The 17,115-nt window shown below is 46.6% G+C and overlaps 2 protein-coding genes across 3 annotated transcripts in view; one reads left to right on the top strand and one right to left on the bottom strand.

The window, feature by feature from the left end:
- Sla (Src like adaptor) overlaps positions 1 to 7,518 on the top strand; it is a 32,054-nt gene extending 24,536 nt beyond the window's left edge. For both annotated transcript variants that reach the window (XM_076555999.1, XM_006980315.4), the window contains 3 exons: positions 937 to 1,068; positions 4,642 to 4,789; positions 5,648 to 7,518. In XM_076555999.1, coding sequence (XP_076412114.1) covers positions 937 to 1,068; positions 4,642 to 4,789; positions 5,648 to 5,861 — 494 coding nt within the window. In that variant the 3' untranslated portion in view covers positions 5,862 to 7,518. The remainder of the gene's footprint in view (positions 1 to 936; positions 1,069 to 4,641; positions 4,790 to 5,647) is intronic.
- The window catches only part of Tg (thyroglobulin), a 186,485-nt gene that overhangs the window by 63,480 nt on the left and 105,890 nt on the right, over positions 1 to 17,115 (bottom strand). Inside the window, exon 41 of the mRNA XM_076556000.1 lies at positions 14,961 to 15,163. Coding sequence (XP_076412115.1) covers positions 14,961 to 15,163 — 203 coding nt within the window. The remainder of the gene's footprint in view (positions 1 to 14,960; positions 15,164 to 17,115) is intronic.

Below are 17,115 nucleotides of genomic sequence, written 5' to 3'. Positions count from 1 at the left end.
GCTACACTTCTAGTTCCTGTCAACATGGCTAGAAGTCACATAGTAGGTGATTTCAAAACCAGGACTCAAGTGGAACTAGATACACATGCTCCTCCTGGTGGTCAGGGGGCTGAGGCTGAGGCCTGCATCCAGGGATGCCATCTCCAGTGAGGTGACTCTGGACACACCACTCATGGTCCAGAGCCCCCATGTCACCCACTATACAATATTCGGGGACAGTCTTCCCAGGCCTTTACTGGCAGCACAGACTGAGTGAGGGCAGCACCTTCCCCTCTCACTGCCTCCAGAGTGAGCCACTTCAGGAAAGTCAAAGGGTGGAGTCAGGGGAGGGAGGGGCTCAAACATGACTTAAGCCCAAGGGTCTTACTTTCCACTTGGGGACACCAAGGCTACAAGAGGTGATGGTACCTGCCAGGGCGTTCTCTCTCACTGATGATGCAGAAGGAGAAACCATGTCTTTTATAAATTTCTTAATGACCCAGAACACATGCCAACTGACACTTGCTCCAACTTTCTAAGAAAATCTTGCTTAAATTAAGGAGCAGGGAGCATGAAGGGCAGAACTATGGGATCCCTTTCTTAGCATATAGTGTGGGGACATTAGGGATACAGGGGCTGAAAGGGACTAGTTAAAACATCTCAGCTCACAACTGGGAAAGACTCAAGGGCCACAGAGACTTTATCTGCTCTAATCAAATGGAAGAAATGACAGAGTTTACCTCCAAAAGGGCAAGAGGAAAGGCCACTATCCATTCCTTCAGGGCTGATCAAGTCACATGTAAAGCTCTACAATGAACTAACCTAAAAATGGGGTGAGGCTGCCAACAGGTGCCACACACAGAACTCCAAGGGGGCATCTCTTTGCCTGGATTAGGTAGGCCGTCATCTTTATGTGGGATGCTATGGCTCCCCCTGACCCCTTCTCTCTCCTTTCAGGTTTCTACTCACTGTCGGTGAGACACAGACAGGTGAAGCATTACCGTATCTTCCGCCTGCCCAACAACTGGTACTACATCTCACCAAGGCTCACCTTCCAGTGCCTAGAGGACCTGGTGACTCATTATTCTGGTAAGCAGAAGCCAGGATCAGTGGGGTGAGCCCTGTGTGCTGGTGCATGGCAGTGTTTGGTAGGTGGTGCCGGTCATTGAAAAAAGCCAGCGATTATCTCCTACGAATGCTATCTTCTTCATATGCTGGTTCATTGCCTCGGGTCAAATAAGACCATCTGTGCATGCTGCCTGGATAGCAGAATGTCCTCTCCGCATAAACAGAACACACCAGGATGCCCTGTATTCACAACCACAACCACATACGGTAGACACTTAGCCTCTCTTCCTAATGCTGGGACCCTTTAATAAAGTTCCTCATGTTGTGCTGACTCCCAACCACAAAATTATTCCATTGCTACTTCATAACTGTAGTTTTGCTACTATTATGAATCATAATGTAAATATCTGATATGCAGGATATCTGATAGGCGACCCCAAATGGGTTGCAACCCATAGATTGAGAAACACTTCGTTAAGGTGCCTCTGGAGCATTGTTCAGAAATGCTAGCCCTTTTCTCTTTGCTGCTCATCAAAACTTCTTCACCATTCAAGGCCAACCACTCCCCACTTCTCTAGGAAGCTATATCAGTATAACAATCAGCCATTTCCCAGCCCCACAGCACGCCACAATCTTTCTCTCCCTAGCCCTCCAAACAGTTAACTATGGTCTTGTCTATGTTCGCCAACAAGCACCCAGAAGAGAAATATGTCTTCTAGGCTGACTGAGATGGGGAGGATCCCCAAGATGCCAGAGCAGTGCATGGCTTACAGGAATAGAGTGCAGTCACTGAGAGCTATGAGCTAGATTGAAAAGCCCTCAATACCACCCTTGTTGTTAGGATTATGCTCTGTGGAGCAGGAGGGATTAGCACTTGGCTAGGTTTCCAAAGACAGAATCCCTGTGTTCTATATACCATGCCTGCTGGATGGCAGTTGTGCACCTGGGGCTGTGTGACTCTTCCTGTCTCACTTTCTTCCTGTGCAAAGAGGATGCTAATTGTTCCTACCTGTCACGGGCATGGTGAGAATTGCTGGAATGTGCAAAGTGCTGAACTGAGAGCCTGCACCTGGCCGTGAGCACCTACAGAATGGCAACTGCTTTCATTCAGCCCCTTCCTCCTCTGTTCCTCTGCCCAAACGGAGAAAGGAAAAAATGACTTTCTGTTTTCTTTGCTAATATCTCCTTTTTCCTGGTTCAAGATGCTTGACCATGCACTGGCAACCTTACTAGCACCCTGTAAGGTTGAAGGGCATTACAAGGAGAAAGGAGCCCATAGATGATACCTCTGACCTAAGAGAAACAGCAAATATTGAGCAATGGCTGCTGAGAGAGGCAGATGTGTGCTCCAACTAGGTTGTGAGGGATGTTGGGTAAGGCCTCGACCTCTCCCTCATTAAAGGTGGTGGGAACAGCCTCTTGCAGACTGCTAAACCCAATGACCTACGCACTGTGCCTGATAGAGTCTGACAGGTGTAACACAATTACAAGTATCACTTCTGTGATGGCTTCAAAGCTAGCAGCTAGTTAAAACTGAAAGAGGAAGGGAGTCCCAGACTTCAACTACCTCTGCCTAAAGTTTGTTTGTGGTATTTGACTCTTAATGACAATCATCTGAGGAGTGTGCTGACCAGAAATTTTGCATAGACAACAGCAAATATGAAGCTGATGCCACCCGCTAGAGCCCTTATGCCTGGGAAACAACATACTGCTGGGCGAGGCATACCTACATCCTACTCCTCCTGAGCTTCTGGACTATAGCAAGGCTGGTGCAGAACTAGTGCCTTCCTGAAATACACTCCTGACCACCATATGGTCCAAAGAGCTATAGCCAGAGGCTCACCTCTGCCCAACTGGGGAGGTCCTGGGGACCCGAATGCTTCCTGTATCTCCTCTCAGATCTTGGTGGGAAAGATGGGATCAAGAACAGGGTTGCTGGGACAAGGGTGAATTAGATGGTGTGTACCAGCCAACAGGCAGGACAAGGTTACCTATTTTCTATCCCAAGCCACGCACTGCTTTTGGCACGAGTCACTGGTTCCAAGTCCACAGATCAGGACTTTTGCTTACATTTCTGTGGTATTTTGTTCCATACCCCAAGTATGGGGCAGCCTACTAACTGCATGAAGTTGAGACAGAGCCTCAGTGAGATGAACGGGATGAGAGCAGCTCAGCCTTTGGCTCATGTCATTTGCCTGGGTGATTTTGTTCACTCCATATGCCACACAATGTGTGAGTAGATCTAAAGCAGAATACCCTCAGAGTCCATCTTGCCATGCAGTAGAGATGCAGTATCTGTAGGCTTCATGTCCACCTTGTGTCCTCCCTCATTGTCTGAGAGGCCTTTGAACATCTCCAGTCCCAACAGGGCACTGTTTCAGATGCATATCCAATCAAGCTTTTCCTTCCGGCACCTGTGTCTATCTGGGTGACATTTTGGATTAGCATGATATCCACCTGGAAACCAGGAGTGTGTGTGTGTGAGGGGCAGGCTGCCACTCTCTACTAGGCTGGTGTGCTTCCTCAGATGGTTTCCTTTTATATTGGGTAAGAACACCCCAGAGATTCACAGATCAGATGAAAAGAGGCCACCCGGGATGTAGGATGCTCTGGAAAGCCTCAGGATGAATGGACTGAGGCCAAAGTACTTGGGGGTCCTGCTAGAGACGTGCTGCCTGTCTGATGTCTTAGGCCTGAGTCTCTTGGGGCTGAGGGCAAGGCTGGGACCCATGTTGTGAGGAAGATGGCACTGACCCCTTAGGCCTAGGTGTCTAGGACAACAGCATCTGTATTTCTCATGATGCCGTGGGATAGAGAGGCTTGGAACTTAATGGGAGTTATTTCCTGCTGCTCCGGGAGACGTGAAGCCCTGCAGGCCAGACACTGAGCACCAGCCGAGGGGAGCAGCAGCGGGTTTGCCTCATTCTCGTTTTGTTCCTACAGAGTGTGCAGGCCCAGAAGGGTCTCCTTATTCTTGCGTTGCCCATCTGCTCTGTCGCGCCTTTTGGCTTTTGCTTTCTCCCCTCCCTTCCCATGTCTGCTTTTTCCACCTGCCTCCTCCTCCTTCGTTCCCACTCTCCTGTCCTTTTCCTTCCCTTCCTCCTCCCTTTCCTCCTTCTGTCCTTACTTCATGTGTCTCCCTGCTCTGAAAGCGTTCAGGGGTGCCTGCGCTGCACACGGCTCCACTCTCTGGCCCAGCCAGGGACAGTTCCATGAACTTCCGCCTGGTGTGAAACCTCTGCTCTCAAATAGGCTGTTTTCCTCGATCATCTCCTTCCCTCCCATCTGCAACTGGAGAGAGGGAGGCTCAGAGATGTGTGAGGTAACTCACCACTAGAGCAAAATTTGAACCTAAACCCAAGTTTGGTTGACTCTGATCCCACATTTGCTTTCTTCCCATGTCAGTATAAGCCTAGAGTTCTTATCTTTCAGGACATAGCAACATTGGCCAAAACCCCATGCCCCTTTAACATCTTGCCCTCAGTTTCCCCATGCCAGTAACCAGGTGCCTATACTGTTGTGGGTCTCTGTTTTGTTCTCCACGCTGTCTATGGCATGCCTGGATCTCTGACTGTTGTGTACTTCCATCCACAGAGGTGGCTGATGGTCTATGCTGTGTGCTCACCACACCCTGTCTGGCACAGAACACACCTGCTTCAGCGGCTCACCTATCACCTTGCACCACCGCTGGTTCACCCGTCACCTTGCGCCAGAAGACCTTTGACTGGAAGAGGGCATCCAGGTGAGTGTTTGTGTGTATGTGTGTGTGCACACGTGTGCACTGGAATGTTTGCACATATGCATGTGTGCCCTCTATGAACACATCAGAGCACCAGCTGGGGGTGAACACAACACAAGAAAATTGTGAGCAAGCTCCTGGCCCTGCCTGCACCCCCATGAGCAAAGGCAGGGAATTCTGGGAATCCAGCCTTGGGTGTCTTGGCATATGGTGTCTACAGTTTTCTGGAGCCTCAAACTTTCCCCAAGTCCATTTTCAATGTGAACACATTTTTCACAGAAACACACCACCCTGCTCTTTCTGATGATTAGAATCTAAGACAGCAACACACAAATAAACCTGATATAAATTTAATATTTAAAATCTAATTACAAAGCTTAAACGTTCCACCTAAATCTTAAGGCAACTCATTCTCTCAAAGTCAGAAAGAAAAAACAAATACTTGCATTAGTTTGTTCTATTCATCCCACTGACAGCTATTGTGTTTTCAGATGTGTGTCTGTGGGATGTTCTCATTGAGCATGAACCTAGGCATCCATCTCGTCAGTTAATTTAAAGCAAATCAGAGATCAAAATGGCCCAAGACATGAATGTAATGGTCATCTCTTGTAAATAAAGAATACTCACTAAGGTTTCTCATGGGAAGAAACAGTGGCTCCAGCATACAAATGAGAGGAACAGAATTCAAACCAGCTAGAAAAAGACTAACCTTCTCCCCTCTTCCTCTCCTTCTTCCTCCTCCTCATCCCTTTCTCCTCCTCTTCCTTCTCCTCTTTCTCCGATTCCCTTTTCCCCTTCTCCCTTTTCACATTCTTTGTCCCCATCACTCACTCTGTCTAACATCCCTCTTTTTTCACTCAGATTGCAGGGAGATCCAGAGGGGGCAGAGAACCCACTCAGGGTGGATGAATCCCTTTTCAGCTATGGTCTCCGGGAAAGCATTGCGTCTTACCTGTCCTTGACAGGGGATGACACCAGCTCCTTCGACCGGAAGAAGAAGAGTCTCTCCCTAATCTACAATGGCAGCAAACGCAAGAGCTCCTTCTTTTCAGAGCCCCAGTACTTTGAAGATTAATGCCCTGGCTGGTACACAAAAGACATGTTTTGGTGGCCACCTGGGGTCTAGTGGAAGCCGGAGTTCTCTCCTCCTGGTCATCTTGTGTCTTCAAGGAACCAAGAGAAGTCACATGGAGACTGCCTTTACATAGAGATCAGAGGAACTTCTCCTTGGTGTCTGATCAGTATTGTAGAGCTTCATCATGTTTGAATCATGATGTAATGGGGCAGTACTTCAAAGAGCTGTGTGTTATGAGTGTGTGTGTAGGACAGAACACTCCTAAAAGAGAGTGTATGGAGACTGACTCCAGCTCACAGTCCAAATGGCCCTTCTCTGAGACCCTGTGGATAACATCCATCTGAGAAAGACAGCTTCTTAGGTCTGCAGAATGACTCTACCTGGAGCAGAGCAACCTTTAAAGGCCCAGTGAGACCTTTGAGCTATGTCTCCTCTCTTCCTAAAGGACCTGTGACATTAAACACTACCCAAAAGGACTTACAGCTCTGATCCAAGTGGCACCTTCTGCACTCAGGTGCTTCAAAGCCACATGGACAGCAGTAGATGGCTATGCTAAGTTGTGGGAGAGTGTTGGTCAGTGGAAGGGCAATCAGGAGAGGCAGGAGGCAGCTCTACTGTGCAAACTTCTGAGTTAGACAGTCTTGCCTCCTCACAGAAAAGGCATTCTCCAGCTCCTGGGGTCCTGTGTTATTCTAGAACCCCCATTTCTCATGCCTATTGGCAAAGGCCGCTGTGCTGAGGTCGAATGAGAACAAAAGAAGCATGAATAGCATCCCTTAATGCTGGGCTTCCAGCAGGGTCGGAGAGACAAGCAGATCAGCAGAATATAACAGTGGATGTGAAACAGGATGAAGTCTCACAGCTACAATGGACTGGAGACAAGTGAGGGTACCCAAGGGATCTTGTTCCCATGGATCTGTCAGGAATGCAAAGGCTGTTGGACTAAGTAGACTAGTACGGTTAGATTTTTTTTTTAAGGGGAGTGATGGGCTTTAAAGAATTAATTTATCCTGTACATTTCACTCTGAGAAGGGTAGCATCTGCATGTAATAAGAATGTCCCTTTCTGGAAAAGGGGGGGAGGGGCTGGAGAAGCTGAATGCTGCCATATGTGATTGTGAGTGGTGAGAGAAAACTCACAAGGCATTCAGAAAAGAGAAGCCTCCAGCCAGTCTCATGGCTACATCTTGCTGGGGTGGGAGGCAGGATTGCCATGGCTCATTCCTCCCTGTTCATCAAAGGGATTCTCAGTAAGAGAAGAACAGGTGGGCTTTGTCACCCATCCTGTGCAGTCCATATATCTGGGCTCATTCTGCAAATGGCAAAAGCATATTCATTGGCATGACTTCATTTATTGTCATGTCCAGTGTGTTACATCAAGAGACATGCATGGTCTCCCAGGTCTCTCCCAAAGGCCATTTCAAAGAGACTGGCCAGAGTGTGAGAAAAAAAATGCCACACCTGGTCAGTGACTTCTGCTATGAGGCCATGATCTCTGGCTCCTGATATGTCTGCTATCTTCTGTGCTGTTTTCTGTTGTGGTCAATGTGATCAGAACTTTGGGTAGCACTTGGGGGTATTTCTAAGTGGGAAGCATTACACTTTGCCCAATCATGTATTTATTCCTGATTAAAGTAAAGCATACTTATTTAACCTTGGATGAAGGACCTGTGGGTTGAGAAGCGTGACTATGCCTCTCTGGAGTTTACAGATTTTGCTTTTCAAAGAAGAGTTCAACTGGAAGGACGGGCAGAAAGGCCAGCAAGAGATACTTGTTGGAGGTTCCCTTCTCACTTCATGTGAGTGGACACAGGAGTGCTCAAGAGGGAGAGATTCCTTGAATTCACCATGATAACTATCTTTACGTTATTTGTGGTGCTTGGGCTACTCTCTTCTGAGAATTTCTTTCCACAAATGTCATCTGGACACCTGTTCAACCTAACTGCTGAGGCTTGTGGCCATGGCGGTCTCTGATGTCAGATGCCACTAACAAAGGAGACACTTTCTGAGGAAGGTGTGGTGGGGATATGCCAAACATAGCAGCGTCCATGCAGTCATGACTCTTTATATGGATGCTGAGGTAAGAGCAATAGATAGCTGCATAGTCCAGGGAACAGACCACCAGGGAAGGTCCTGCAGACTTGAGCAAGTGTGCAGCTTAAAGGCTTAAAGAGACCAAAGGGCTACATGGCTGAGCCTGAGGGGCAGTGGCAATAGAAACATCATCCAGAGTGGGGAGTTTGCAGGCCCTGAACAGACAGAGCTTAGCCTGCGTATGGGAGGAAAGCAGAGCTGAGAAGAGTGATAATTGCTCACTAGGTCCTTTGAAAGATCAACTGGATGCTGGATGGAGGGTGAAATGTTGGAAGTTCCAGCATCATACTGCCTATGAGACATACAGTTCTAAGAGTACATAGTCTAAAAATAAAGAAGGCATCCAAGAAAGGGTAGACTCCATCAAGTCCCAGGCCCACATTCTACTTTGAAAGGAGGTTGCGGAAGTCTGGAAGTGATTTCGTTGGAGGAATGCGCAGGTATATTTATGAGACATTTTCTATCATAGGGCTCAGGTGATCCCTTTGCATGTGTGCAAGTCCCCCCCCCCCCATGGAGAGAAATGAACACAAGGAAAACTTTTGCTACACGCTGAAGCAAATTGAACTGTAAGATGAGAATTGATTACATAATACTACTTACAGGAAAAGCAGTCCAGGGAGAAAGCAGATGGCTTACACCCTGAAAATGATACTGTTTTTACAACATATTAAACAACCATTAAAGGGGCACTGGAAGCGGCTGTGCCAGAAGATGAGAAAAATTCCATGAATCTAAATTCTTAAAGAATTCTTTAGTAAAGGGGGAAACTGGGCACAAAAGGAAGCACTTAGAGAAAAATGGCATTTTCTATTTTTCAAAAATTTCAAGGTGCCACTGATAAAACAGCAAGAGAGGATTTTTATCACTTCAAGTACAGTGTGTCTCAGGGAATAAAGACTGAGAAGCAATGGACTCAGCTTCCGACTGGAGAGCTCAGAGAAGGTGACACAGTCCACGTGGGGGAGGGGGGGCGCGGGGGGGGGGGGGGGAGGAATTAAAGCAAAGGGCAGATGCCAGGAATTTACTTTTTTTTTTTTTTTTTTTTTTTTTTGGTTTTTTCGAGACAGGGTTTCTCTGTGTAGCTTTGCGCCTTTCCTGGAACTCACTTGGTAGCCCAGGCTGGCCTCGAACTCACAGAGATCCGCCTGGCTCTGCCTCCCAAGTGCTGGGATTAAAGGCGTGCGCCACCACCGCCCGGCCAGGAATTTACTTTTTAAAACAGATACAAGGTGGATTTTTTTTCAAGACAGGGTTTTTCCGTATAACAGCCCTGGCTGTCCTGGAACTCACTTTGTAGACCAGGCTGGCCTCATACTCACTGAGATCCACCTGCCTCTGTCTCCCAAGTGCTGGGATTAAGGCATTCACTACCACTGCCTGGCTCACCAGGCAGATTTTACAGTGAAATTTAATATGCTACATGTAATGAGTGAGATGAATATTCAAAGTCAACACAATCAAGAAAGACGGATGATAAACACAAGTGCAGTGAGTCTTGAGAGTAAGAAAAGATCTGCTGAGGAACTTCATCACAAGCTATGGACCAAAGAGTCCTCCCTCCCTCCCTCCTTCTCCAATTCTCTGATAGCTACATTCTTCCACTGCTTAGATTCAGCCCTGCCAATGAGGATTAGGCCATTGGGATGGCAGAGAAGCCTCCATAAGAAACTAGTGTTTTGAATATCAAAGAGATGTTTCTTAGTGAGGGTTTTAATTTATGTGAAGAGACACCATGCCTACAGTAACTCTTATAAAGGATAGCATTTAATTGAGCTGGCCTACAGTTCAGAGGTTTAGCCCATTATCAGCATGACAGGAAGTATGGTGGCATGCAGGCAGACACGGTGCCAGAGAGGAGTTGAGAGTTCTGCATCTGGATTGGCAGGCAGCAGGAAGAAAGAATGAGACACTGAGCCTGGCTTGAGCTTCTGAAACCCTAAAGCCTACCTCCAGTCACACACTTTCTCCAATAAGGCCACACCTCCTAATCCTTTCAAATAATGCCATTTCCCATAAGCCTATGGGGGCCATTTTAATTCAAATTACTACAGCTACCCAGCTTCTTATCTTACAAAGTGAAAAAGAAAGGAAGGAAGGAAGAAAGAAAGAAAGAAAGAAAGAAAGAAAGAAAGAAAGAAGGAAAGAAAGAAAAGGGAAGAGGCTCTGTCCTCTGAGCTGCTTTGGTGTTGGGTCTCTGTATCTCTCCATCTGAGACTCTGCTCCAACAGTACAGAAATAAGCTAGATACTCATTATCCACAGACTATGGGGAACTTCATAGAAAATTCAATGTACCCAGCAGGCAAGGGCTAGGGGTATTTCTGAGTCAGCTTGTTGCTGAACATATTATTAACCATAATCATGCAAATTTATCCCTAAAATCAATAGATTAAATTCTATGAAATTATACTCAAATTCCCAGGAGAATTATTAGACTAAAATGAACATCAATAAAATCATTCTGAAGTCCATACAGAAACATCTGTTCTCAAGACTAGTCAGACCAATTTAGAGGAGACTAGCTAGAGGAGAACACTCCTACTATGTGACAGTCATCAGCTACAGGCAACAGTCTGTGAGACCATGTCACCATCCTCTTACCATGCCCTGGGTGTTGGTTGTGTCCTACAAGTCAGGGGCGATGCTATCTGTCAAGAACCTGGTAAGATAATTAAACTCCCGAAAGAAGTGATGTACTTAGCCATGACAGAACTAGAATGACACTTGTTGGGAAAAATAGCAATGGAAAAATCAAACAGGATGCTAGAAAGATAGCTCAGTGGTTAAGAGCACTGGCTGCTCTTCCAGAGATTCTAGCACTTGTACAATGGATCACAGTTACCTGAAACTCCAGTTCTAGGGGATACTACACCCTCTTCCAACTTCTGCAGGCACCAGGCACATCGGTGCACAGAGATTCACACAGGCAAAATATCCATACACATAAAACAATTAAAAAATTTAGGCGGAATTCCTCAAAGCTGATAACTAGGAATCTTGTTGCTGATGGAAAGTTCCCTCTACTCTGGGGGATAAGGAAGGCTTGGGACCTCAGGGAAAGAGATTTCCAGTGATGTAACACACACTGTCCACTGAGCAGAGACAGAAAGGCCAGCAGGGGTGTGTGATCTTTTGACATTGGTCCATAATGTCAACTACAAAAGCATTGGGTCACCTCCATAGCTATTATGGGACACATGTGGCCTACAGACTTTGAGGTTTTGACATACCAGGCCACTTTCTAGGATCTGTGATGGCCATGGTCACGTGGGAATGGAGCAGGGAAAGGTGCAGATTCAGCTGGATTCAGGAGGCTGGAGATGGCCAGGAAAGCAACAGTCCTGGGTAAATGTTGGAGGCACTGGGGGAAGTTTTCCTATTGTCAAGCACAGAGCCTCTTCTCCCTCCCTGGAAACCTGGCCTAGAATCCAGCTCTGTGGGATGTGTGGCTGGATCAAGCTTTCTTCTCTAACCTAGCTCCAGGCAAGTAAGCTGTCCTGGGGCTTTTGTGGGTGGAGGTGGCTTCCCTTGGACTGGGAAGGAGGAGTAAGGGGCTTAAATTTCTTGAGTGGCCAGGGATTTTGATGCCTTATGCCCCATAGTTTCTCACAATGTTGAGCAATAGAATTAAACATACTGATTTTACAGGTAAAAATATAAGGTGAAGGGTTTTGTCTAAAGTTCATAATTCAGGCCTACCTGCCTAGTTGGACCACTTTCTAGTACATCTTTAAACGCAGAGAAAATCCCAGGTTACCAGGGGAGCAGCCTCATAATGTGGGAAAACAGATGATTTAGTTTTAGGTCTTGATCCGTCATGAAGTTCCTTCTTTGGTATGTGTTCTTTGGTAAGTCACTGAAATTCTCTAAGAGATAAGATTTCTTATCTCTAGCTAGAAAATAAAATAAAGACCCTGTGCCAGCCAGTGGAAGGAATCTGAGATAAGATAGTGAGTTTTTTTTTTTTGCCAAGTACAGTACACTAAATATAGATTATTAATTATCACCACAGCGGCTTCTCTTGATGGATGTTTAAACAGTCCCAAACCCAAGATTTGCAGAGCGCTGTTAGATCTTAGTCAGGAATAAACTGGCAGCTCCCACTCCTTGCCCAAACATCTGTTGGTAAAGAACACTTTAAGAGCTGCTAAGGCATTGAAGCAGTTCTGTTTGCTCAGTTCCAAATAAGCTCACACGATCCCAAGGACTTCTGGGAGTGGTTGTAAAAGCTGTTTCCAAATGCATAAAACAGACGGAGGGGTTATTTTTAAATGCGCTGCCATTTGTTTCTGAAATTCCCCAGACACTTTAAACTCCACAAAAAAAAAAAAAAAAAAAAAAAAAAAAAGGCTGCCTTCTGGGCCCCATGAAGGCATTTGAGCACCTCTAAGGTCCTGACAAGGCCTAGGTGACACAGGGCGCTGGAGGACCCCACCACCCACAAGGTTAATCTACAGCACAAAAGACCTGAGTTGAATACCAGGAATTAGAAGGTGTTCGTGCTCCAAGCTCTCTCTTAGGTGGATCCACTTCAAAGGGTCAGAGTGAAGAAAAGTGGAACCAATGGCAAGAAGCATAAGAAAAGTATGGCAGGAAGGAGTAGGCTCACAGGGATCCCTGGGTCCCTGAGAACTCCAGATTATCTGCTCATTCATTCCAAACACACGAGTGCCCTGTTTATTGCATAGCACCTGCTCACTGCAAGGTGTGCTGAGCAGGACACCAAAGCCTTGGAGCACAAGGCACACCAGCCACTCCTCTCCAGAGGCTAGGCATGTAGCAGAGACTGATCTGAAGCTGAAAGCAATCAGACTCATGGAAATCAGGACACCCTCTGTACAGGAGATGTCTGGGGGGCAGCACATGCCATAGAGAGAGCTTGGTCTGAGCCCAAAAGTCTGGAAGTTCTTTTTAAATGATGAGTGGGCAGGGAAAGAAGAGAGGGGGTGTGCTTTTCTGCACAGGTATGGAAAGAGTCCAAGAAATGGGAAATCCTCTGCAGTTCCAAAAGGGAGAGAGAGAGGTAAGCGGCTCTTCTGTCTGTCAGGAACGGTGACAATACCCAATACCATCTAGCATCAGTTATGGCCAAGCAGTGACATTCTCCTCCCTCATAATCAAAGGCATGGACCTCAGAAGGACTGGGTGAAGCTGAAGTACGGTTATCTGGTCTAGAGTTATTAGCAGCGACAGGTCTATGCAGGATTAGGCTTAAGGTTTTAGTTTAAATGGTCCTCTATCTTTCCTTGTTCCTGCGTGTGAGAGCGCGCGTGGGTGTTACTGTGTGTGTGTAGGTGCACTTGTGTGTGTGTGAACATGGGAAAGCCAGAGGCAAGCCTTGGGTGTCATCCCCTAAGCCCTGTTCATTAGTGGTTGGTGGTGTATATTGTAAACATTTGAGATAGAGTATTACACTGGTCTGATCTTGCCAAGTAAGCCAGGGTGACCTCCCTGGTGCTGGAAGTATAGGCGTACACTACCACATCCAACTTTTTACAGGACCCAGGTGTTTATGGATTTTTTTAATACAGGTTCTGAAGTTTATTGACCGAGTTATTGCCCCAGCACCTCCACCTTTCCTTCACTTTGGTTACTGGAGGTCCCCTCGCTACTTTTCTACCTGAAATATCCACTTCTTAAATTCTCTCTTCATTTAGTTCTAAGAGAAGCTTTCCAAGATGGGATCTCACACCAGCTTCCTGTCTGCTTTAAAAGCCTTGGATGTACCCCTTGTTCCCAGAAGCACTACGCACTCTAGCCAAAAGGAAAAGAATGGATGTCTGCTGACAGGTGAATGGATGGATACAAAAGCTGCTCTATGCCCACTATGGAATATTGTTCCCATCTAAAGCCAAAGGAATTTATAAAATGTACCGTGGTCTTGGTAAACCTTGAAGATGGTATGCTACGTGAAATACACAAATCGTGAATGCCCTGTGTTTCCACCAATACGAAGTTCTAGAGTAGACAAAACCAGAGTGAGGCAGGAGACAGACTTCCTGGGGCTTTAGGGATAAGAAAGTACAGGGCTCACATTTAGCAGGTACAGAGTATCTACACGAGATGATAAAAACAGTTCTAGCATCAGATAGCATTAATGGTCACGCAAGAGTGGGAATGTCTTTAGTGCCACTGATGAGACTCTTTAAAAATGGCTAGGATCATTAGAGGAGACAAAGAAGAAACCGGATAAATGCACAAGCAGAACCCCTGGGTAGTTTCCATGCCTACAGGAAAAGCCCAAGTTATGCACCAGTCAAGCAAGGCTGTGCACACTGTCCCCACACTGCCACTGTCACCAGGACTCTGCCTCTGGTTACTGCTTGCACAGCCTTTAGCCTTTCCCTAAGATATTCCCTCTGCAGGGCCATATCCATTCGTACTGGTACTTTCCCTTATCCTTGCCAGGGGATTCTTTTTAAATGTTCCATGGTCCTTTAAAATATCTGCGTGTGTGTCCCTCTCCCTGCAAGCCACAAGCCTCCCGTGAACTGGAATGTGTCTAATTTATCATGGCACTCCATCATCTAACACAGTGCTGCTGACCAGTCAAAGGCTCAATACAAGCAGTAGCTAGTCTGCGGTTAAACAGCTCCTGATGTAGCCAATTAGGCCATTTAGGTCATTTCTTCTTGTCATCATCAGCATCATGGAACCATCAACAACAGTGGCAGCCAGCAGCAGCAGCACCACCATCATCTCCACTCAGCAGGCATCACAGCCCACTAGATTAGTCCTGAGTAGTGAGTTTCCTCACTGACAAGGGCTTTTAACCCTAATAAGGATCCAGGCAATAGAGACACCCAGTCATGTAGACTTTTCCACATGAGTAGAAAGCAGCAAGGAAGTCATTTAGCTCCCTGGACCACATATACCTGGTGTGACAGCCAGAACGGGATCCATGACAGTATGAGGGATAAGAGGATACCAATAATTGCAGCCCACTAGTCTCAAAAGTCAGGGAGATCACTGAGGGAGTACTGGAAGCAGGCCATACCACTCACCATAAGCAGAGCCCTCCTGAAGAGCTGGAGCCTGGTAGTCCTGGTGGTGAGAAGGTGGATGCTGGCCACATCAGCCCCACCACGGTCTGATGCTAGTGTCACACGCTGAGGATCTCCACCAAATGCTCCAATGTGGTTCTGCACCCAGGTCAGAGCTGCCACCTGGTCCAGCAGCCCCCAGTTGCCAGCCACTTCGTCAGAGCCTACAAAAAGAGGAAAGTCATTAGCCTGTGTGTCCTGACAGTTTTGGATTTTACAGTAACTGTGGTATGTCAGACACAAGGCTCTCCAAGGAGGCTTGTCCACCTAGGCCAGTACTGTAAGCTGCAGACACAGGTGAGGACACTGAGAAGAACCTGGGCATAATCTGGGTTGTCTTTGAGCTTTGGGCTTGACTAGCCAGGAGAGTGGAAACACCTTTGCTCTTTGAGCCCTGGCTTTCTCATCTGTCAGTGGACAGGGCAATGTGAAGGACTGGGACTCAGAGCAGAGGCCAGGCATGTTCATTTCCAGCCCAGGGAAGGAGGTGATTCCCACCCAAGGACTCAGACCCTACTGCAGGTAGATCTGTCAAACAGTGGCTAACCCAGGCCAGGCAAAGGAGACCAGTCTTCCTTATGGCCTAATCTATGGCTTTAGAGGTGTACCATTGAACCTACATCTCTTTCTTATATCATAGAATTTAGCAACTATTTGTTGAAGATGTAGCACCATGTTAAATTATTTGCACACATGCACACAAAATAACAAAAAAATGTATCATCTTGTTAGCTCTTTTGAGACACTACACTGTTCTTTGGTTGCCATAATAGAGCATCCCTGTTGGTCTATTCCACATACTGGTCCTCCAGCAACAGACCATGAACAGTAGGCTTCACTCTGGTGTTATCTGAAGTTCACATACATCTCATCTTTTCTGACTCTGTGCTTAAAGACTGTGAGGCTTCACACTGCTAACATGGCATCTTCTAGAATCACCTACTACAGGAATCTCTGGGCATGTCTGTGAGAAAGTATCTCAGCTGGCTTAACAGAGGTGGGAGGAGAAACCCTGGATGTGGGAGGCACAAGTCCATGGACTGGGATCCTGAACTGAGAGAAGAGGAGAAAATGAACTGAGCACCAGCACTCTCCCCTCTCTGTGTCCCAAGGGCAGGTGCAATGTAATCAGCAACCTCAAGCTCTTGCCAGCATGATGGACCACGCTTTCAAAATGTGAGCCAAAGGAGACTCTTGATCCCTTAAAGGGCTTTTATCAGCTATTTTATCATTGCAACAAGAAAAGTAAAGAATAGACACTGTGACACCTGTCACCATCTGCATACAGATCTAGCCATAGCCCACATCTCTCTTAAGCTCCCCTCCTAGACCTTCATGAGACATCAAAGCTCTAGCTATGAATGAGGGGATTCCATACAGAACAGGAACGTGTCCAAAAGACCCCATATTCCCAAATAGACCAAGGTAGGAAAATCTTACACGCTGATTGCCTGACCCAATATTTGCAAAGCTGAAGAGAACACCAGCTCAGAGCCCATGAATAATATAAACTGCTCTTCCAGCTGTGGAGCTTTTCAAGTTCTCTTCAAACGCTTTCCATGTTCTGGGCCTGGTAAAGCTATTGGCAAACCCTGTCCTCACTGTGGCCTTTTCTGGATTGCTCCTGAGTTCCATTTGTCAAGATCAATGTGTTTGTTTCCTCTGGGAGTCCAGGAGAACAGGGTGCTGAGTGAGTCAGGACAATGGCTGTGAGTCTAGGGAGTGCTATCCATAACCCGCATGGGCAGGGACAATGCAGGAGGAGTGTGCCTGATGCTCACTGCCCATGTATCAATTTCCCGCCACATGATGAGGGGTAGCATAGAAGTTCTGAGTTCTTTAGACTCCTCAGAAGTAAGAACTGGCATTGTTTAATAAGACCTTCATCAAAAAAGGACAAATTTGGCTTCCTTTGGTGCCAGTACCATGTCAGGATTTGTTGAAGGCAGAAAGTAACTACTCCTGGGGCATAGTTCTCAATGTATACACTCTCCCGTGCACACGATTCCTATTGCACATATCTCCCAATGCCCTCTGAAGTGTAACTCTCTCCAGATGCTGATAGTATTTTAGGTTTGTTTTTTTGTTTTTGTTTTTTTTTTTTTTTTTAATAAAA

The sequence above is a fragment of the Peromyscus maniculatus genome, chromosome 20 (assembly GCF_049852395.1).
Source record: "Peromyscus maniculatus bairdii isolate BWxNUB_F1_BW_parent chromosome 20, HU_Pman_BW_mat_3.1, whole genome shotgun sequence".
In the NCBI taxonomy this organism is placed as follows: Eukaryota; Metazoa; Chordata; class Mammalia; order Rodentia; family Cricetidae; genus Peromyscus; species Peromyscus maniculatus.
This window is presented reverse-complemented; position numbering and strand designations above follow the sequence as displayed.